We start from the raw sequence: 24738 nt of genomic DNA, 5'->3' as shown, positions 1-24738 counted from the left end.
TGTGCATTTTAATATAACCATCTCTACAACAACAACCCCCCCCCCCCCCCCCACCCTTTGTTCTTAGTAGTCAACTTCCAAGTAACTTCAGGAGTGATTATATGTGACATAGACATGGTATGTATTTCTCTGTGTTGAACCATTGAGAGTATATGAAATGCTTTTTAATTATTTTCTGTTATTTTGTACCTTTCTATTGCAGAGTTACCTCCCCTTTTTCTACAGCAAAGTGAAAAATGTATGTAGGTAAAATGCATGTTTGAATTCCTTTTCTTGTAAAATCAGAGTTATAAAAACCAAAATTTTATAAAATTTATGTTATTAATTGTCTAATCATGCTTATTATTACATGAAATACCCATTAAAGAAGTCTAAATATGACCAGGGATAATCCAATTAGAGTAGTAAGTACCACTTCCTGACAGAGGCTGAATGAACCAGGTTGGATAATCTGCTTATAACAAAGGTATTAATCTTTTTTCCCTAACTTTTATACTGATTTGTTAAAGCTTATATATTGTAGAATTTTTTTAATATAAGTTTTACTAAAATTAGAATTTGCTAAATATTTTTATTTTTAAAATTTCCAAGAATTTTTTGCTTTTTGAAGGTATTTTTTTGAAAAATTGTTTAAAATATTTATTTATGTTATAGGTAAAGTTTGCTTCTTGAATTTTGTATAGGACATATTTATCTAGTATACCAAAATATAAAGAAAGAAAATAATTGTAACATATGTGAGTTGTTAGCATTTCAAATTTGAGAACTGTGTGTCTTATGCTCATTTCATCCTCTGATTTAAGGTGTTCCAGCACATCAATTAAAGGGCCATAACTCTGCTTTGGAATCATCAATTTCAATGAAACATCATCAGCTACTTTGTATAAACAAAAGACACCGGCATGTCAGATTTCAGCAAAATCAGACAAGGTTTGTGTCCTTATCAGGTCAAAGGTCAAAACTCACGTTAATCAATTTATTGGCACTTTTTGGATAATTTATAACTAATTATGCAAATTGTTGACAAATTTAATGAAAAAAGTTGTATTTTGGAGAAGTTGGATTGATTTAAAAAATTGAAAATGGGGAGGGGGCACCTGCTCGTGTTTGTCAAAGGGTATGATGTAATGTGTGCAATTAATGTGTGTCAAGAATTTATGCAATATGAATTTTGATTCTATATTTAATGTTGTAGCTGACATAGAGCACATTCCTCACCTATCCAGTTATTTTAAATTTCAAATGGAGTACAAAAAACACAGGTATGTTCTAACATTTTATTGTTCTTTTACACTGCTCTCAGTATTAGAGAAATGCATTATTCCCTAAAACTTTAGTCACTTGGTGTATATGTAATTATAGTTGATACAATTATTTATTAATTATGAATGTGAATTGAAGTTAAAAGTGCTTTAAAAGTTGAGTATTTTTTTTCAGTGGCTCATTTTCAGTTGATGTGGTGGCATTGTATGCAGTGGCCTGAATAGGAGACTTCTTTTATTTTTAAAAATTCAGGCCAGTTGTCAGTCAGAAGTGAACAAATTTCTACCAGTAGCAGAGACAAATGAGTATTCAGAAAACATGAAACAGCCGTCAACAACATTACTCTACAGTAGCCTTAACTAAATGTATAAATCAACTGTCTCTTAAGTTTGTACCAATTTCTTTTTGTAATGTATTCATCTATCACCATCATCTGTCGCCAAACTGGTTTACAGTCTCTAAAACTTTCTCCTTTTCTTTCAGCTTTTGGAATTACACATTTGCTGTCTGATTGCTGGCACTGATCTGTGATTGTCCAAGACAGGGGAGGTTAGTAAGGTGCTCAACATTTCATGTGGAATGTTTAGTCCTACTGACTTCTTCTAATCTTGAGGTGTCTTGGACATCATTGTCTGTGGTCGCATATCAGACAAAATCATCTTTTTTGGACAAGGACAGGTGTGTTTTCAAGAATTTAGATGTACACTGTGCAAAAATAGTGATCCACCTAGCAGGCAGAATTCATGTGCATTTTAATATAACCATCTCTACAACAACAACCCCCCCCCCCCCCACCCTTTGTTCTTAGTAGTCAACTTCCAAGTAACTTCAGGAGTGATTATATGTGACATAGACATGGTATGTATTTCTCTGTGTTGAACCATTGAGAGTATATGAAATGCTTTTTAATTATTTTCTGTTATTTTGTACCTTTCTATTGCAGAGTTACCTCCCCTTTTTCTACAGCAAAGTGAAAAATGTATGTAGGTAAAATGCATGTTTGAATTCCTTTTCTTGTAAAATCAGAGTTATAAAAACCAAAATTTTATAAAATTTATGTTATTAATTGTCTAATCATGCTTATTATTACATGAAATACCCATTAAAGAAGTCTAAATATGACCAGGGATAATCCAATTAGAGTAGTAAGTACCACTTCCTGACAGAGGCTGAATGAACCAGGTTGGATAATCTGCTTATAACAAAGGTATTAATCTTTTTTCCCTAACTTTTATACTGATTTGTTAAAGCTTATATATTGTAGAATTTTTTTAATATAAGTTTTACTAAAATTAGAATTTGCTAAATATTTTTATTTTTAAAATTTCCAAGAATTTTTTGCTTTTTGAAGGTATTTTTTTGAAAAATTGTTTAAAATATTTATTTATGTTATAGGTAAAGTTTGCTTCTTGAATTTTGTATAGGACATATTTATCTAGTATACCAAAATATAAAGAAAGAAAATAATTGTAACATATGTGAGTTGTTAGCATTTCAAATTTGAGAACTGTGTGTCTTATGCTCATTTCATCCTCTGATTTAAGGTGTTCCAGCACATCAATTAAAGGGCCATAACTCTGCTTTGGAATCATCAATTTCAATGAAACATCATCAGCTACTTTGTATAAACAAAAGACACCGGCATGTCAGATTTCAGCAAAATCAGACAAGGTTTGTGTCCTTATTAGGTTACAGACTACTAATTTTACCCCTATTTCATTGACCACGCAAGTAGTGCCGGTTTAAAAATAGAACTTTTTTCTTAAAAATTCTTTGGGATGTATATGGGGTGGAATGGGGTTATTTTTGGGCATAGATGGAAAGGAGAGGGTCTGAAAAAATTATAAAATTGATAATAATGGGAAATTTTGCTTTTAAGCGCGTAGTAGGAAGGGTGTAAAGAGGCCCATGTTTAGCCTTTCCTCGAAGGAAAAGTGAAATAAGCAGGGTAGGGGTTATTTGCGATGCCATAGCAGGACTTGCAGACTATGAATTTTCCCGAGAGCCTGAAAAATTTTTGGACTTGAATTGTTGTTACTCTATGCCAAGTTTCAGGTAAGTTGAGCCGGTGTGATTTTTTAAATTAATTTTTACATTGTAAAGGAATGTATAGCAAAATAATTGGTAGTCTGTGTCCTGTCAGGTCAAAGGTCAAAACTCACGTTAATCAATTTATTGGCACTTTTTGGATAATTTATAACTAATTATGCAAATTGTTGACAAATTTAATGAAAAAAATTGTATTTTGGAGAAGTTGAATTGATTTAAAAAATTGAAAATGGGGAGGGGGCACCTGCTCGTGTTTGTCAAAGGGTATGATGTAATGTGTGCAATTAATGTGTGTCAAGAATTTATGCAATATGAATTTTGATTCTATATTTAATGTTGTAGCTGACATAGAGCACATTCCTCACCTATCCAGTTATTTTAAATTTCAAATGGAGTACAAAAAACACAGGTATGTTCTAACATTTTATTGTTCTTTTACACTGCTCTCAGTATTAGAGAAATGCATTATTCCCTAAAACTTTAGTCACTTGGTGTATATGTAATTATAGTTGATACAATTATTTATTAATTATGAATGTGAATTGAAGTTAAAAGTGCTTTAAAAGTTGAGTATTTTTTTTCAGTGGCTCATTTTCAGTTGATGTGGTGGCATTGTATGCAGTGGCCTGAATAGGAGACTTCTTTTATTTTTAAAAATTCAGGCCAGTTGTCAGTCAGAAGTGAACAAATTTCTACCAGTAGCAGAGACAAATGAGTATTCAGAAAACATGAAACAGCCGTCAACAACATTACTCTACAGTAGCCTTAACTAAATGTATAAATCAACTGTCTCTTAAGTTTGTACCAATTTCTTTTTGTAATGTATTCATCTATCACCATCATCTGTCGCCAAACTGGTTTACAGTCTCTAAAACTTTCTCCTTTTCTTTCAGCTTTTGGAATTACACATTTGCTGTCTGATTGCTGGCACTGATCTGTGATTGTCCAAGACAGGGGAGGTTAGTAAGGTGCTCAACATTTCATGTGGAATGTTTAGTCCTACTGACTTCTTCTAATCTTGAGGTGTCTTGGACATCATTGTCTGTGGTCGCATATCAGACAAAATCATCTTTTTTGGACAAGGACAGGTGTGTTTTCAAGAATTTAGATGTACACTGTGCAAAAATAGTGATCCACCTAGCAGGCAGAATTCATGTGCATTTTAATATAACCATCTCTACAACAACAACCCCCCCCCCCCACCCTTTGTTCTTAGTAGTCAACTTCCAAGTAACTTCAGGAGTGATTATATGTGACATAGACATGGTATGTATTTCTCTGTGTTGAACCATTGAGAGTATATGAAATGCTTTTTAATTATTTTCTGTTATTTTGTACCTTTCTATTGCAGAGTTACCTCCCCTTTTTCTACAGCAAAGTGAAAAATGTATGTAGGTAAAATGCATGTTTGAATTCCTTTTCTTGTAAAATCAGAGTTATAAAAACCAAAATTTTATAAAATTTATGTTATTAATTGTCTAATCATGCTTATTATTACATGAAATACCCATTAAAGAAGTCTAAATATGACCAGGGATAATCCAATTAGAGTAGTAAGTACCACTTCCTGACAGAGGCTGAATGAACCAGGTTGGATAATCTGCTTATAACAAAGGTATTAATCTTTTTTCCCTAACTTTTATACTGATTTGTTAAAGCTTATATATTGTAGAATTTTTTTAACATAAGTTTTACTAAAATTAGAATTTGCTAAATATTTTTATTTTTAAAATTTCCAAGAATTTTTTGCTTTTTGAAGGTATTTTTTTGAAAAATTGTTTAAAATATTTATTTATGTTATAGGTAAAGTTTGCTTCTTGAATTTTGTATAGGACATATTTATCTAGTATACCAAAATATAAAGAAAGAAAATAATTGTAACATATGTGAGTTGTTAGCATTTCAAATTTGAGAACTGTGTGTCTTATGCTCATTTCATCCTCTGATTTAAGGTGTTCCAGCACATCAATTAAAGGGCCATAACTCTGCTTTGGAATCATCAATTTCAATGAAACATCATCAGCTACTTTGTATAAACAAAAGACACCGGCATGTCAGATTTCAGCAAAATCAGACAAGGTTTGTGTCCTTATTAGGTTACAGACTACTAATTTTACCCCTATTTCATTGACCACGCAAGTAGTGCCGGTTTAAAAATAGAGCTTTTTTCTTAAAAATTCTTTGGGATGTATATGGGGGTTATTTTTGGGCATAGATGGAAAGGAGAGGGTCTGAAAAAAATTATAAAATTGATAATAATGGGAAATGTTGCTTTTAAGCGCGTAGTAGGAAGGGTGTAAAGAGGCCCATGTTTAGCCTTTCCTCGAAGGAAAAGTGAAATAAGCAGGGTAGGGGTTATTTGCGATGCCATAGCAGGACTTGCAGACTATGAATTTTCCCGAGAGCCTGAAAAATTTTTGGACTTGAATTGTTGTTACTCTATGCCAAGTTTCAGGTAAGTTGAGCCGGTGTGATTTTTTAAATTAATTTTTACATTGTAAAGGAATGTATAGCAAAATAATTGGTAGTCTGTGTCCTGTCAGGTCAAAGGTCAAAACTCACGTTAATCAATTTATTGGCACTTTTTGGATAATTTATAACTAATTATGCAAATTGTTGACAAATTTAATGAAAAAAATTGTATTTTGGAGAAGTTGGATTGATTTAAAAAATTGAAAATGGGGAGGGGGCACCTGCTCGTGTTTGTCAAAGGGTATGATGTAATGTGTGCAATTAATGTGTGTCAAGAATTTATGCAATATGAATTTTGATTCTATATTTAATGTTGTAGCTGACATAGAGCACATTCCTCACCTATCCAGTTATTTTAAATTTCAAATGGAGTACAAAAAACACAGGTATGTTCTAACATTTTATTGTTCTTTTACACTGCTCTCAGTATTAGAGAAATGCATTATTCCCTAAAACTTTAGTCACTTGGTGTATATGTAATTATAGTTGATACAATTATTTATTAATTATGAATGTGAATTGAAGTTAAAAGTGCTTTAAAAGTTGAGTATTTTTTTTCAGTGGCTCATTTTCAGTTGATGTGGTGGCATTGTATGCAGTGGCCTGAATAGGAGACTTCTTTTATTTTTAAAAATTCAGGCCAGTTGTCAGTCAGAAGTGAACAAATTTCTACCAGTAGCAGAGACAAATGAGTATTCAGAAAACATGAAACAGCCGTCAACAACATTACTCTACAGTAGCCTTAACTAAATGTATAAATCAACTGTCTCTTAAGTTTGTACCAATTTCTTTTTGTAATGTATTCATCTATCACCATCATCTGTCGCCAAACTGGTTTACAGTCTCTAAAACTTTCTCCTTTTCTTTCAGCTTTTGGAATTACACATTTGCTGTCTGATTGCTGGCACTGATCTGTGATTGTCCAAGACAGGGGAGGTTAGTAAGGTGCTCAACATTTCATGTGGAATGTTTAGTCTTACTGACTTCTTCTAATCTTGAGGTGTCTTGGACATCATTGTCTGTGGTCGCATATCAGACAAAATCATCTTTTTTGGACAAGGACAGGTGTGTTTTCAAGAATTTAGATGTACACTGTGCAAAAATAGTGATCCACCTAGCAGGCAGAATTCATGTGCATTTTAATATAACCATCTCTACAACCCCCCCCCCCCCCCACCCTTTGTTCTTAGTAGTCAACTTCCAAGTAACTTCAGGAGTGATTATATGTGACATAGACATGGTATGTATTTCTCTGTGTTGAACCATTGAGAGTATATGAAATGCTTTTTAATTATTTTCTGTTATTTTGTACCTTTCTATTGCAGAGTTACCTCCCCTTTTTCTACAGCAAAGTGAAAAATGTATGTAGGTAAAATGCATGTTTAAATTCCTTTTCTTGTAAAATCAGAGTTATAAAAACCAAAATTTTATAAAATTTATGTTATTAATTGTCTAATCATGCTTATTATTACATGAAATACCCATTAAAGAAGTCTAAATATGACCAGGGATAATCCAATTAGAGTAGTAAGTACCACTTCCTGACAGAGGCTGAATGAACCAGGTTGGATAATCTGCTTATAACAAAGGTATTAATCTTTTTTCCCTAACTTTTATACTGATTTGTTAAAGCTTATATATTGTAGAATTTTTTTAATATAAGTTTTACTAAAATTAGAATTTGCTAAATATTTTTATTTTTAAAATTTCCAAGAATTTTTTGCTTTTTGAAGGTATTTTTTTGAAAAATTGTTTAAAATATTTATTTATGTTATAGGTAAAGTTTGCTTCTTGAATTTTGTATAGGACATATTTATCTAGTATACCAAAATATAAAGAGAGAAAATAATTGTAACATATGTGAGTTGTTAGCATTTCAAATTTGAGAACTGTGTGTCTTATGCTCATTTCATCCTCTGATTTAAGGTGTTCCAGCACATCAATTAAAGGGCCATAACTCTGCTTTGGAATCATCAATTTCAATGAAACATCATCAGCTACTTTGTATAAACAAAAGACACCGGCATGTCAGATTTCAGCAAAATCAGACAAGGTTTGTGTCCTTATTAGGTTACAGACTACTAATTTTACCCCTATTTCATTGACCACGCAAGTAGTGCCGGTTTAAAAATAGAGCTTTTTTCTTAAAAATTCTTTGGGATGTATATGGGGTGGAATGGGGTTATTTTTGGGCATAGATGGAAAGGAGAGGGTCTGAAAAAAATTATAAAATTGATAATAATGGGAAATTTTGCTTTTAAGCGCGTAGTAGGAAGGGTGTAAAGAGGCCCATGTTTAGCCTTTCCTCGAAGGAAAAGTGAAATAAGCAGGGTAGGGGTTATTTGCGATGCCATAGCAGGACTTGCAGACTATGAATTTTCCCGAGAGCCTGAAAAATGTTTGGACTTGAATTGTTGTTACTCTATGCCAAGTTTCAGGTAAGTTGAGCCGGTGTGATTTTTTAAATTAATTTTTACATTGTAAAGGAATGTATAGCAAAATAATTGGTAGTCTGTGTCCTGTCAGGTCAAAGGTCAAAACTCACGTTAATCAATTTATTGGCACTTTTTGGATAATTTATAACTAATTATGCAAATTGTTGACAAATTTAATGAAAAAAGTTGTATTTTGGAGAAGTTGGATTGATTTAAAAAATTGAAAATGGGGAGGGGGCACCTGCTCGTGTTTGTCAAAGGGTATGATGTAATGTGTGCAATTAATGTGTGTCAAGAATTTATGCAATATGAATTTTGATTCTATATTTAATGTTGTAGCTGACATAGAGCACATTCCTCACCTATCCAGTTATTTTAAATTTCAAATGGAGTACAAAAAACACAGGTATGTTCTAACATTTTATTGTTCTTTTACACTGCTCTCAGTATTAGAGAAATGCATTATTCCCTAAAACTTTAGTCACTTGGTGTATATGTAATTATAGTTGATACAATTATTTATTAATTATGAATGTGAATTGAAGTTAAAAGTGCTTTAAAAGTTGAGTATTTTTTTTCAGTGGCTCATTTTCAGTTGATGTGGTGGCATTGTATGCAGTGGCCTGAATAGGAGACTTCTTTTATTTTTAAAAATTCAGGCCAGTTGTCAGTCAGAAGTGAACAAATTTCTACCAGTAGCAGAGACAAATGAGTATTCAGAAAACATGAAACAGCCGTCAACAACATTACTCTACAGTAGCCTTAACTAAATGTATAAATCAACTGTCTCTTAAGTTTGTACCAATTTCTTTTTGTAATGTATTCATCTATCACCATCATCTGTCGCCAAACTGGTTTACAGTCTCTAAAACTTTCTCCTTTTCTTTCAGCTTTTGGAATTACACATTTGCTGTCTGATTGCTGGCACTGATCTGTGATTGTCCAAGACAGGGGAGGTTAGTAAGGTGCTCAACATTTCATGTGGAATGTTTAGTCTTACTGACTTCTTCTAATCTTGAGGTGTCTTGGACATCATTGTCTGTGGTCGCATATCAGACAAAATCATCTTTTTTGGACAAGGACAGGTGTGTTTTCAAGAATTTAGATGTACACTGTGCAAAAATAGTGATCCACCTAGCAGGCAGAATTCATGTGCATTTTAATATAACCATCTCTACAACCCCCCCCCCCCCACCCTTTGTTCTTAGTAGTCAACTTCCAAGTAACTTCAGGAGTGATTATATGTGACATAGACATGGTATGTATTTCTCTGTGTTGAACCATTGAGAGTATATGAAATGCTTTTTAATTATTTTCTGTTATTTTGTACCTTTCTATTGCAGAGTTACCTCCCCTTTTTCTACAGCAAAGTGAAAAATGTATGTAGGTAAAATGCATGTTTAAATTCCTTTTCTTGTAAAATCAGAGTTATAAAAACCAAAATTTTATAAAATTTATGTTATTAATTGTCTAATCATGCTTATTATTACATGAAATACCCATTAAAGAAGTCTAAATATGACCAGGGATAATCCAATTAGAGTAGTAAGTACCACTTCCTGACAGAGGCTGAATGAACCAGGTTGGATAATCTGCTTATAACAAAGGTATTAATCTTTTTTCCCTAACTTTTATACTGATTTGTTAAAGCTTATATATTGTAGAATTTTTTTAATATAAGTTTTACTAAAATTAGAATTTGCTAAATATTTTTATTTTTAAAATTTCCAAGAATTTTTTGCTTTTTGAAGGTATTTTTTTGAAAAATTGTTTAAAATATTTATTTATGTTATAGGTAAAGTTTGCTTCTTGAATTTTGTATAGGACATATTTATCTAGTATACCAAAATATAAAGAGAGAAAATAATTGTAACATATGTGAGTTGTTAGCATTTCAAATTTGAGAACTGTGTGTCTTATGCTCATTTCATCCTCTGATTTAAGGTGTTCCAGCACATCAATTAAAGGGCCATAACTCTGCTTTGGAATCATCAATTTCAATGAAACATCATCAGCTACTTTGTATAAACAAAAGACACCGGCATGTCAGATTTCAGCAAAATCAGACAAGGTTTGTGTCCTTATTAGGTTACAGACTACTAATTTTACCCCTATTTCATTGACCACGCAAGTAGTGCCGGTTTAAAAATAGAGCTTTTTTCTTAAAAATTCTTTGGGATGTATATGGGGTGGAATGGGGTTATTTTTGGGCATAGATGGAAAGGAGAGGGTCTGAAAAAAATTATAAAATTGATAATAATGGGAAATTTTGCTTTTAAGCGCGTAGTAGGAAGGGTGTAAAGAGGCCCATGTTTAGCCTTTCCTCGAAGGAAAAGTGAAATAAGCAGGGTAGGGGTTATTTGCGATGCCATAGCAGGACTTGCAGACTATGAATTTTCCCGAGAGCCTGAAAAATTTTTGGACTTGAATTGTTGTTACTCTATGCCAAGTTTCAGGTAAGTTGAGCCGGTGTGATTTTTTAAATTAATTTTTACATTGTAAAGGAATGTATAGCAAAATAATTGGTAGTCTGTGTCCTATCAAGGACAGGTAACCACCGCCGCCATGACAGTGGAAAATCTCTGTTTTGTCGCGCATAGCAATTGCGCATTCTAAAAATAAATAGCATCCATGCTTGCGGAGAAGAATGTTAGATGGATCCAGTGATCTAAATAACAGAGATAACAAAACGTTGCATATCTAAATTGAAGAATAAAACAATGAAAAACGTGGGAAATATTTAAATAACATGAGTGACTGTATTGACTGAGTATATAGTTTACAAATGTCACAATGAACCCGAGAATGTTCCAATAGTGTTAACATTGCGATCCTGACGCATAAACACATAAATATACAGTGATTTATGGAGTATGGAGAGGCGAGTTAAACGCTATCATTCCGTGTAAACTTGAAAACATAAATAAAGGTAGGGAACATCTTGTGTCGTAGTGGAATCAATTATTTACCATACCAATGGGTGAATGGCAAATATGCAAGTTTTAATCGGGGACCTATATACTAATACTATATAGGTCCCTGATATAATCATAGATTTGAGTTATTTAAATAAGGCCTATGATATCGCTTGCCAATGATTTTTAAGGCAGCACTTCGTAGCGGTTTTAGATGGTTAAAATCCGTCTACTTTCTTTGTTAACAGCAGTGTGGAGTGCAGAAAGAAGGTTTGTTTACAACAAGCACTATGGATTTACGCTAGTTTAAATATAGATTTTTATCATCATTGTTGTTCCTGTGACGCAATAAAATGGCAGTGGTTACCTGTCGTTGGTTTTTTAGGGCGCTTGCGCCCGTTAACCAATGTCAGGGTACCAGTCTACAATAAACAAACATCAACTAACTTTGTCTCCTCCTTTTTCCAGGTAATTAACAGATTATTTTATATTTTATCTGATTGATTTTGTACAAGGTTACATGTTAGATACTTTGCTAATTGTGTACATGTTTATTTAGATGCATTTGAAGTTAGTTGTGCAGATTTTGTTATCGAAGCGATCAGTGCAAATCCATGTGCTTTAAGATCACGTGATGATTAGTTTATAGTGAAGTAGCCAAAATTCATACAGTTATGCCTGTTCATGTTTTAGTTCATGATTTATAAAACACATGTAGAAAATGATATTCATAGCATAATATTTAGTTGAGGCAGGGAGTAGTTGATGTGAAAGAAACAAGTCATGTTTCCCGCGCTTTATACATCCGGGCATTTCCAATATGGCTGCGCCCATACAGATTTTATTTTTTACATTTCCATTAGTATAACTATGTTAATGTGAAAGTCTAATTGGCTATTGTATGATGTCTGATTGTTATTTGAGAGTTGTGTTTATTAGTGTAGCATATCACTATTAATAGTATTTCAGTTTAAATTCATTATTAAGTTTAAGGTAGCTACTTTGTGGTTGTGATACTTTGTGTCAGAAAATGTCAATATTATTATGTCAGTCATATTACTTCAATCAATCTAGTCTCATTAGTTTAAGTCTCAGGATAACCAGGATTAATTCACAGATCTCGTCATTTTGTTTACATTGCCATTACAAGTTACTGTTGAAGTTCTACATACAAGTATCAGTATTGTTCCTTGATTATATAAATGCATCAGTTTCTAGTGATACATGTTACTGTGTTCAAGAATGTGTTTTTTGTTATTGTACAGTGGTACGACTTAATCTTTGTATTCGAGAGTCGGCGCCAATAAACAAACTTCAGCTAACTTTGTCTCCTTCTTTTTCCAGACTCTCTCCATTTGAAACCAGTTACACTTTTTGGGGGCTCGTCCGGGATGGAGACACCAGAGTTTGAGGATCGTCTACTGCAAGCGAGGTCTGTGTTGTGTTTAGCGACCCTGGAGGCCATCATTGAGTTTTGTGGACATGTTGGTGTTGAGAAGCAAGGTCATCAAGGCAGTGGAGAACTGGCTAGAGGAGGAATTTAAAGACACAACAAAGGGAACAATTGCGCTTCTGGCTTTGGAAGTGTTTGCAGAAGTAAAATCAGGGCCGACAACTGTTAAAATGGAAAAGGAAGAACCAAAAGCCATTCCAAACGTTATTCCAAAGACGGATGTGAAACCGACTGTGTCCACTGCCACTTCCTTTCGAAAGGAATTCAAAATTCATGGCCAAATTGAGGCCCAAAAGGGACTGTCATTTGTATCCCTAGCACGACAGATAGAAAAAGGATTAAAGAAGGGCTTTACAACAGTGGAAATAACAGATGCCGTTATCCGCGCAGTACCAGTGGGGACTGGAATGAGGTGTTACCTTGAGGGCAAGACAGATCTGACCCTAGCTTCATTACGGCAGATATTATGCGCTCACTACAAGGAAAAATCCGCTACAGAACTATATTCAGAGCTGTGTCAGCTAGCTCAAAATCAGTAAGAATCACCCAATCACTTCCTGCTACGAGCTTTAAATTTAAGACAGAAGATACTCTTTGCTTCGAAGGAAGAAAAAGCGGAAGTAAAATATGATCAACACTTAGTGGACAGAGTATTCTACCGTACTCTAGACACGGGATTGACAAATGAAGTCATCAGGCAAGAGGTGGCTGGATTCTTGGAAGGAATGCCCAACCTCGAAGAACTCATCCAGTTCATGAGGAAGGTTACCATGAAGGAAGAGGAAAGGTCCTCCAAACTTGTAAAGAGAAAAGGGTATCAGATTGCATGCATCCAAGAAAATGAGACACCAGAGTTGCAAAAGAAAAAAAAATTTAAGGAAGGAAAATTGTCATTAGAAGTCAAGGAATTAAGATCACAGATTAATGAGCTGAGAGAAGTGGTCACCAAAACATCCCAACCATCAAGTCAGAGGTCGAGAAAACCGCAGGCTCGAAAGTGCAGGGCATGTTCAGACAACAATGCCCCTACATGTAACCATTGTTGGCATTGTGGCAGCAGTGAACATTTTTCCCGAGGATGCCGCAATAGGATAAGATCCCGTCGTCAGGACTAACCAACTTCGGAAAACGGGCTCGGTTTGCTGCCACGGGACAGGCAGTAAAACCGGATGAAAAGTCCCAGAGTTCTCCATGTGTTCAAGTTCAGAGTAATAGTAGAGTGACTGGCCTTGTTTATAGACTCTCACCTCGCTTCCGGACTAAGATCACAAAAGTTGTTGGAAAAATGTGTCTCATTAACTGCAAATTGAATCACCATAAAGTGCAGGCACTCTGGGACACAGGAGCTCAAGTGTCTCTGGTCCATGAAGAGTGGTGGAGGGAAACATTCCCAGAGTACAGAGTGAGGCCATTGAAGGAACTCATTAGTGAGGACTTGACAGTACTTTCAGCTAATGGATCAAGCATTCACTTCAGTGGGTGGGTTGAATGTGCTGTGACAATTGGAAACCAAGTAATTACTACCCCGTTTTTGGTGACATCAGCTGCAGCCAAGGATTACCCCATTATTGGTTACAATGTCATTGAGGAATACATCCGTGATAGCGACTCTAACGTAGATACTGATCTCCACACAGCAATTCCTTCACTACCATCTAATGCCTCCGTCACCTTAGTACAGACCATCAAACAAAACCTGAATGGAGAGAGGATTCCTGTTAAAACAAGAAACCGAATGGTGACTATTCCTGCAAGGAGCTGAAAACAAGTGCGTCTTCAAGTGAGAACCAGGAATAACAGAGATCAAACAGTTGGACATTTAGAACCGTATTTGGAAAACTTGCCTGAAGGACTCCATCTTTGCGAGTGTCTTGTCAAAATGGAGAAAGGAGTGAAACTGATGTTCTATAACGAGGCTAGTAATGAACTTTCAATCCCAAAGCGAACAGTGGTTGGAACCATCAATAGTGTTAGTTCAATCATGGAACTTGCGTTGTCACCTCATGTACCTGAAGTTAGACATCAGTTACAGGGGAGATGGGATCCACCTGTTAGTTTAGAAGGACTAGGACTTACCACACAACAAGAAGGCAAAATCCGTCAGGTGCTAAGGGAGGAATGTGACGCTTTCTCTAGGGGAGATGACGACATTGGCCATGCTACTGACTTGGAACTTACCATTCCTTTGAAAGATACTACCCCAGTACAAGCCTCATATAATTCAATCCAAAGCCCGCTTTACCAAGAAGTGAAGGACTATTTAACTGATCTTATAGACAAGCATTTCATACGCAAGTCAAATTCACCATATTCGAGTCCAATGGTATATGTGGGCAAGCGTGATGGTACCTTACGCCTGTGCATTGACTGTCGGAAGGTAAATACCAAGACAGTGAAACAGGCAGAACCTATTCCAAGAATACACTTTAAACCAGCTGTCGGGAAGTCGATGGTTTACAGTTCTGGACGAAGGAAAAGCCTATCACCAAGGGAACATGTCCGAATCAAGCAAGCCAGTAACAGCCTTTGTGACTCCATGGAGATTATATGAGTGGAATCGCATACCATTCGGTCTTACTGGGGCTCCTGGAACATTCCAGAGGAACATGAATGAGATCCTTCATGACTACCGTGATAGATTCTGTATTCCATATTTAGATGACATAATTGTCTACAGTCAAACCTTCGAACAGCATTTGGAACATCTCAGGGCAGTTTTGAGAAGACTGAAGAATAAGGGTATTAAGTTGAAACCAAAGAAGTGCGAATTATTTCGTAAATCTGTCAGATTTCTTGGTTGTTTGGTAACGGAGGAAAGTTACATGATGGATCCAAAGGACAAGGATGCCGTATTGAAATTGAAAGACAAAAGTCCAAAGACCATTGGTGAATTACGGCAACTACTTGGCTTCATTGGTTACTACCGAAAGTACATACCTAACTTCTCACGTCGTGCCAAAACACTATATGACTTGTTACAATGTTCGGGAACAAAGCAATCAAGTGGAAAACAGAAGAAGTCATCCCAGAAGGGTGGACATGCACCATCAAGTCAACATATTTCTTGGACTGGACAACACCAAGCCACTTAAATAGTCTCATCGAGACTTTGCTGGAACCAAGAGTCATGGCATATCCAAACTTTGCGGAACCATTCACCTTGCATGTTGATGCATCAGGAGAAGGCCTTGGAGCCATTCTGTACCAGAAACAAGAGAATGGGAGATTAGCTCCGATAGCCTATGCATCAAGAACATTGACCCCAGCTGAGAAGAACTACCATTCAAGTAAGCTTGAATTCTTAGCCATGAAATGGGCAGTATCAGAGAGGTTTCGTGACTACCTGTTCTATGCACCATTTTTCACTGTGTAAAGCGACAGTAATCCGTTACAGTACGTCATGACCACAGCAAAGCTTGATGTGACTCGTCTGCGATGGGGATCAGAACTTGCCGAACTCAAGTTTGAGATTCGCTATAAGCCTGGCCAGAATAACAAGGATGCAGATGGTCTCAGCCAGATGCCATTAGTCGAGGACCATATCATGGATTATACAGAGGAGCTGTCTCCTGGGACAATCCACTCCATTGTGAATTGTGCCACATACCGAGGCAATGGGGACTGGCCATTAGTTGCATCACTCACTTGTACAGCAGATGTTTTCCAGTTGATAAGGTCAGAAAAAGAGAATGTCAGGTCAATATCGCTTGATGAGCTGGTAAAGGCACAGAGAACAGACCCAGATATCAGTCCAGTAATAGACCTGATGAAGAATAAAATCAGTCTATCAGGGAAAGTAATTTCTAGTCTCCCAGAAGGGTCTAAGAGACTACTACGTGAGAAGACTAAACTGCAGATTGACTCAACTGGTGTCCTGAAGCGAGTGATTCGAGGACCAGAGAAAGAGCAAAGATTCCAGATTGTACTCCCAGAACAGTACCGTGGAATGGTGTTAGAGGAGTTACACTCTAAGATGGGATATTTGGGTACTGACAGAGTAACTGCATTTATACGTGAACGTTTCTTTTGGCCTGGTATGGCAGCAGAAATTGAACATTTCATTACCAGGGTATGTTCTTGCATTAAGGATAAACCAACTTCTCGTCGGAAGTTGGCACCACTGCAGCCCATTACAACAACCTTTCCATTTGAACTGGTTTCTATTGACTTTCTACATTTGGAGAAAAGCAAAGGGGGTTACGAGTATATACTGGTGGTAATGGACCAATTTGCCAGATTTGCTCAGGCTTATCCAACTCGCAACAAATCTGGGAAAACTGCAGCAGATAAAATATTTCAGGATTTCATCATGAGGTTTGGATTCCCTAATAAGGGTCGAGAGTGTGAAAACGAACTCGTCCATGCTCTTCAGAAATTATGTGGTATGCGACGATCCAGAACTACCCCCTTCCACCCTCAAGGGAACGGCCAGGTTGAACGCTTTAATCGTACCCTCCTTGGGATGTAACGTACCTTGTCAGCCGATGCAAAAGCTGATTGGAAGTCCCACTTGAACAAAATTGTCCATGCATATAATTGCACACAGAACGATGTGACAGGATACTCACCTTTCTACTTACTATTTGGACGACAGCCTAGACTAGCCATTGATGTTATTTTTCAGGAAGCACATGGGAATCAAAGCCTGAAGGCCAAGTCACATTTAGAGTATGTTCAAAATTGGATTTCAGAAATGGAGAAGACATATAACATTGTTTGTCAGAGGGCTGGGAATGCTGGACTAAAGGGGAAACAGCAGTATGATAAGAGGGCTACCAGTGCAGCATTAGCGCCAGGAGACCGAGTTCTCGTCAGAAACTTCAAGGAGAAGGGAGGCCCAGGGAAGTTAAGATCCTACTGGGAAGATACTGTACATGTTGTTATTGGTCGGATGAACAGCAATTCTCCTGTTTATGAAATTCAATCTGAAGACGGAAAATGACCCATTCGTCGCCTACACAGAAATCTACTTCTTCAGTGCAATGATTTACTTTCAACAATGTGTGCCAAGAAAATCAGAGAGTGCAAACAAAAACAAGAGAAGAACAGAAAGTCTAAGAAATCATCTCAAAACATTGCACAGTCAACAGCAAAACATCCACAAGACCAAATTCATCCAGTTTCAGATTCAAGTAGCAACAGTGACTACATTGTCATCAATAGTGAACTGAATCCTCATGCTAAGACATTTATCCCAAATTCACCTAGCGACGCACCACCAACATCTGGTAGGTCAACTAATGATGAAGACTCTGAACCGATAATAATGGACGTAACTGACCCAGGACATGTTACGGTACAAGACTCCGAAACATCGAGTTGATCAAGATCTTCATCTGAATTCGTCAGTGCAGAGTCAAATGGTGAAGAGGACTCTCAAGATTCACCAGAACATGCTGGGAGTATTGATGATGCAAACAGTGACAGCAGTAGTAACAGTTATGGTACACTTAGATAGAGGGGACAGCGAGTGTCAAGACCGCCATCAAGGTTGACTTACGATCACATGGGACAACCAAGCTCCTATCCCTGGACCAACGTTATTGCGTGTGGACATGAAATAATGGTTTAGAGTGATGTTCATATTGTGCATAAACAACAAGTTGAAATTGTATATGTATGGCGTTGCATAAGGGTCATTTTACCTTAAGATTATACATGAACTTGTATTTTGTATTGTGATCAGAAAGAATGTTTACTCAAGGGTTGATATTTTTCAGAATTATTTTGTTCTGTATTCATGTCAGGTGGCCAACTGATGTGTACAAATTTTAAAGAAAATCTTAGTTGTCAACTAAATGTTATCAACTACAATTTCTGATTTTGATGCTAATACATGTGGAATCATGTCAATAGATAGGATGATATGTCAGCATATATGAGCATAATTGAAGAAATGTATTTGTAGTATATGTGTGTTAGAATATGGTTCAAGTTTCCTGATGATGATCAGATGATTGATTTTAGAGTAAGAATTTTTAAGAAAGAAACTTATGAATAATCTGTAATAAAATTTTTGTTTGTTGGTATTTTTCAAATGTCGAGGCGACATTTATTTTGCAGGGAGAGAGTGTGATAGTATGGAAAATAAGGGGGTACCATTTATTTTTTTATGTATAACACTTTAGCGATGTTGCAGTACAGTCGGATTGTTGTCGACGATTCTTGGTACGACTTGAGTTTTGTATTCGAGAGTCGGGCGCCAATAAACAAACATCAACTAACTTTGTCTCCTCCTTTTTCCAGGTAATTAACAGATTATTTTATATTTTATCTGATTGATTTTGTACAAGGTTACATGTTAAATACTTTGCTATTTTATCTGATTGATTTTGTACAAGGTTACATGTTAGATACTTTGCTAATTTTGTACATGTTTATTTAGATGCATTTGAAGTTAGTTGTGCAGATTTTGTTATCGAAGCGATCAGTGCAAATCCATGTGCTTTAAGATCACGTGATGAATAGTTAATAGTGAAGTAGCCAAAATTCATACAGTTATGCCTATTTATGTTTTAGTTCATGATTTATAAAACACATGTAGAAAATGATATTCATAGCATAATATTCAGTTGAGTCAGGTAGTAGTTGATGTCAAAGCAACATTTATGATTCCCGCATTTTCTACATCCGGGCATTTCCAATATGGCTGCGCCCATACAGATTTTATTTTTTACATTTCCATTAGTATAACTATATGTTAATATGAAAGTCTAATTGGCTATTGTATGATGTCTGATTGTTATTTGAGAGTTGTGTTTATTAGTGTAGCATATCACTATTAATAGTATTTCAGTCTAAATTCATTATTAAGTTTAAGGTAGCTACTTTGTGGTTGTGATACTTTGTGTCACAAAATGTCAATATTATTATGTCAGTCATATTACTTCAATCAATCTAGTCTCATTAGTTTAAGTCTCAGGATAACCAGGATTAATTCACAGATCTCGTCATTTTATTTACATTGCCATTACAAGTTACTGTTGAAGTTCTACATACAAGTATCAGTATTGTTCCTTGATTATATGAATGCATTAGTTTCTAGTCATACATGTTACTGTGTTCAAGAATGTGTATTTTGTTATTGTACAGTGGTACGACTTAATTTTTGTATTCGAGAGTCGGCGCCAATAAACAAACAGCAGCTAACTTTGTCTCCTCCTTTTTCCAGACTCCCTCCATTTGAAACCGGTTACATACACTACTGGACTTAAAATTCCCTGATATTCTGAAAAATCTCTGATAAACTCTGATATCCACTGTTTAAGTACTGCTTTTCTCTGTATAAACACTGTACAGTCACTGTACAAAATCCCTGTACCTACTGTAATCCCCAGTAAATCACAGTACAAACCCACTGTTATTTTCTATACATCCCTGTACTTTACTGTACGTCCCCTCTGTACGACCCGGTACACCACTGTCTGTCCTTGTACGCCTCCACAGTACAGTACTGTACATCACAGACGTGTACAGTACTCAACTTCTGTACAGCACAGTACAGCACTGTTGCTCACTGTACGCTTCCCAGACTGGCACTGTACATCACTGAAGTTCAATGTACGCATCCCAGCTTGGCACTGTACATCACTGAACCATACTGCGAATATTTTAGACTTATTAAATGAATGAAATTTAACTTTCGAATTTCCTAAATTTTATTCTTCTCTTGTTACTTCTCTTATTGTTCAGAAGCCTTTGGTATTTTAGATTTAAGCGAATAAAATATTTATTTCAAGAGTGATAAATTTGTGCTGTTAGTACTCTTAGCACACACTAGTACCATATATAAAAAGGTAAAAAATAAATCCTATAAATTATATTTAAGATCATTTAATTGATAATTATGATTCCTCTAGTCTTAAAGTTTTGAATTTACTGAGCAATTAAATTATATATAATAATTATCATTCATAGTGTTGAACAATTTTAATGTCACATTGTTATTTTCCATAGTTCGATAATGCGGTTAACAACCTGATTTGGTAGGCAAAGTTACATTAGTATATTATATATTTTTTAAATATTTTTTCTCAAAAAATTAAGTCTCTCTTTCTCTCACTCATACATTTACCCTGTCACTATAATTATTTTTTTAACACGGCCTGTGATAAAAAAACCCCCAACTAATTATTGTTTGAATTGAATTTGTCAATGCAAATAAAATATCAAAAAATGAAAAGAATGATTCAGTGGGTAGGGTGGCTTATCTTGGTTGTGGGTTAACGTGTACACTCAACAGAAAATGTATATCAAACAGGAAAACGGTGGATTAAACAGCGGACAGTAGCCAGAGATTTAAACAATAGGTGTCAAGACTGAGTGTCCTGATATATCAACAAGGGGAGGTTACACAACGACAGGAAGCAATATATTTATAATTTCTTGAGAGCTTCAAATTACTTAAGATATTTTTGAATTAATAGAAACGCAAATAGATTGTACGTATTGAGACGTTTATTTTGATATCCATAATCAAATAATTAGATATCAAAAAAAAAACTTCAGAATATTTTCATTATTTTAATTATTTATGATAAATCATATTTTTATTTATTTATTTTTTTTTTATTTATCATTTGGATTGTATTTTTTTCTCTTTCTCTAAGTCTTCAAATATAATAGCAAACAAACAACAAAGGGAGTTATTTGAAAATTTAATATTGATAATAATTATTATAGTTATAATAAATTAGGACGAAAAAAGTAACATGCAGCTGATGTGTTATTTGCTGTGTAAATAGTAGACTGAGTGCACTTCAGATAAAAGTATACAGAACCTCTCTGTAAAAGAGAGAGAGAGCCAATTTAATTGCAAGAGTAATAATCAATCAGTGTTAAATAAGTTTGTGTTTCCAAACTTTAAGTTGTGTTTCATATACAATATACACTTTGAATACCCTTAGAGTATTACATTGGAAGGCCTAATTTCACTAACAATGTTATTATACTTATACGGAAAGTAGACCTGTACATGTAGCTCCGTTGGACAGAGAAATCAGATAGACACCCCTGGATCTGCCGGGGTCAAACAAATAATTTTTTTTTTCAATTTGAGGGACACCGTGCTGTTCGAATTCCTTAGCGAGCCAAAAAAAAAAAAAAAGAAAGCCCCCCCCCCCTCTTCCCACTGGTTCCATTAAGCTTGATATTTATAATTAAATTTTAAAAGAAAGATTGATTAATAAATAATTGAATGAATTAATTTATGATTTCCTGCAAATGCCGTGAAATGTGAAATTTATTCAGGATATTTTGCTGTATTGCTATTTATTCCATTTTTTAAAGGTTGAATTCGCATATTTTTTTAAAATATATTCTTTAATTAGTTATTTTTAGTTGCTTCAAACACATTTTTAGCACTTTGAGTCTGTAAATATACATTTAAGGCCATTGCTATTAGTTGATCATTGTCAATTTCATGACCAAATGGAGAGGAAAAATATAATTATCCAAGATTAATTTGAAAAGCTGACATACTATATTTAGTATAATTTTTCTTGGGTTATTGTAAGTCGAAAAATGCAAACCACAGATCAAGTGTTGGATGAATTTTTGTTTGTTTCTTTTCCCATAATTTGAGTTGAGAATAACAAAATAAAATTAATTTTTGAAATTTTATAATTACTACATTTAGTGAATTTTTAAAAGTTAAATGTCCCCATCGACATCCCAGTTCAATGGTGAAAAAAGGAGAGAGGAGGAGAGAAATATGACTAAAAAACGTGAAGATTCAATGACATCTTCCAGACAACTCGAACAAGCCATCAATGATTTCGGAATGAAAAAAACATTTTGATCATTGAGGATTCAACGTATGATGTTAAACCCACATGTGCAGTTATAATGAAAGTTTAGAGACCTGGCTATCTTAGAAAAACCATATAGTTATTTATTTGTTTTAAAAAAAATAGCTAGCAATTACCGGGAGGTGTGAAAAAAAATTAGTCGCCCATTTTCATTCGTGCGTAAAGCCCAGCGAGGTTAAGAAGATAACAAATAATAAAAAAAAAATACGTAACGTTAAGTGCATGTGCCATTTTGTTATTGATTTAATTGGAAAAATAAAATAGATGGACGGGGAAGTATAATGAACAAGTGTCTAATTACTAACTAAGGCGAAAACATTTCAGATCTCAAAACTTTGACACACGGACAATCATGTATTTTTTTTACTGTGTGTGTGAGCGACTGACCTCTCAATAGATACGGGATCATTATTTTTAATTTATAATTTCTCGCCTGATTTAACAGCAAAATATTAATTGTAGTCGTATTAATGTGCTCACATTTTGTATGCTAATCTAAATATGGTGAATTAAATAGTGTATACTATATTTCATACTAAAATGTATGATTCGTAACATTGTATATTTTCTTTTTTTAACATGATAAAACGTTCTTAATTATTTCAATTATTACGGTTATTAATAGTTTTAATTTCATAAAGGTTTAAACCAAAACTTTTCTAAAAAAATTTAATTGATGTTTTATAGTCCAGTCGGAATCTTTGTTATGTATATAAAGAAGTTTCATTTTTAGTAATACTAATTACGAAATATTTCGAGTCTGTTGAATACCGGAATTATCAAACAAACAATCGGAAAGTCTGTGATGTTACTCTGTGTGTAGACAGAATCGACTGAGGTGATCCGAGTGTGTACGGTAGCGAGAAACTAAGACAATAGGTGTCACTGCTGCATTATACAGAAAGGCACTCGCCGGAGTTCACATGAAGTTAGTTACGCAACATTACGGCCACAGCGAGGTTAAGGACAGAAGTTTGAGCCATTGAACACTTTATCAACTCTCTGAGTAATTTATCATAAACTAATATTTATAAATCATAGGCATTTGCAACATAAACAAGGTAAACTTACATCGTGGCACCGATACATCTGCCCAACAAAACCATGCTTGATAAACCGGAAATGCACAAAACACAAAAGAGTGGGTGCACTAATACCCCAAAAATGATCATGCGGCGCACGCTAAAAACCGCAAAAACTTACAAAATCATTTAAACAAGAAAAAACATAATACATGTGACTTGACTGTATGGTGATAGTGATAAATGGGGAACAGATTAGAACCTTATTTATGAACTGTTAATGAATACTAGACTAATTATTTTGTTGATCCTGATCACCCTATTTTTCTTGCTTTTGGGCAACAAAGCTTCACCTTTCAGTTCATTTTATACTCTGTGGATCCTCTAAATTGTTGTATTATTCTCAGGTGACCGTTAAGGCCCTTGGGCCTCTTGTCTTGATTTAAGATATTTTAATAAGGATACTGCAACACTCTTGCATTTTTTGGATTGTGTAATCTAGTTTTATTTTTGAATTTCACTTAAATTAAAGGTCACAGTGACCTTGAAATAAGTCGCGACACACCTTCTACCTAAGATGCATAAATTGGCCAAGTTTGATGATTCTAAGTCTAATAGTTTTCTAGTTATGAGCCGGACAGGATTTTTCCATATATGGCAATAGCATCTTAATTAAAGGTCAGAGTGACCTACTTTTAGTGCGCGACACACCTTCTACCCAAGAAGTATCAGCTGACAAAGTTTGATAATTCTAGGCCTAATAGTATTAAAGTTATGAGCCGGACACGAGAATAGCTAACAGACAGACAGACGGACGGACATGAACGCCATAACATAATACGTCCCGTCTAAAGACGGGCGTATAAGAAGTACTATAGTTAACTATATAGTTAACTATAGTTTATTATTGTTAACTATAGTTCACTATAGTATCAAAGTTTTTTCACTATTGTAAATCAAAGTATTTTTACCATGGATTTCAGAGCGTTATATTTTTTGTACTTCAATTCATACCTGCACATTTTTATATTAAATTGAATTATTATTTGTATATTCACACATTTTCCCCAAATTTTACATTACTGTTATCGAATTTTAGAGATTTCAAGCTTTGAAATCTCAAAAAAGTTCCAGAGTAAAGTTTCATAGTAAATCAAAGTATCAAAGTTTTCACTATAGTTAACTATAGTAAACTATAGTTAACTACAGTAAATTTTTGTTAGGGTAGGAGCAGACAGGTTTATTTAACAGAATAAATGCATTTTCACTATATTATCATTAGATCCCCACCCTTACACCAGAACATTTGACTTTGGGGCA

General features: G+C 34.8%; 2 protein-coding genes across 2 annotated transcripts in view; one reads left to right on the top strand and one right to left on the bottom strand.

The window, feature by feature from the left end:
• Positions 1-12599, bottom strand: part of LOC133179637 (uncharacterized) — a 38000-nt gene extending 25401 nt beyond the window's left edge. The window contains exon 1 of the mRNA XM_061314342.1: positions 12458-12599. Coding sequence (XP_061170326.1) covers positions 12458-12599 — 142 coding nt within the window. The remainder of the gene's footprint in view (positions 1-12457) is intronic.
• Positions 12600-14466: 1867 nt separating this feature from the next.
• Positions 14467-15138, top strand: LOC133179636 (uncharacterized). The gene has a single exon (XM_061314341.1). It carries the CDS (start codon positions 14467-14469, stop codon positions 15136-15138), a length of 672 nt encoding a protein of 223 aa, XP_061170325.1.
• The last annotated feature ends 9600 nt before the right edge of the window (positions 15139-24738 follow it).

The sequence above is a fragment of the Saccostrea echinata genome, unplaced genomic scaffold, assembly GCF_033153115.1.
Source record: "Saccostrea echinata isolate AGI-Se365-2 ecotype Australia unplaced genomic scaffold, CSIRO_AGI_Sech_v1 ptg000005l, whole genome shotgun sequence".
Classification (NCBI taxonomy): domain Eukaryota; kingdom Metazoa; phylum Mollusca; class Bivalvia; order Ostreida; family Ostreidae; genus Saccostrea; species Saccostrea echinata.
This window is presented reverse-complemented; position numbering and strand designations above follow the sequence as displayed.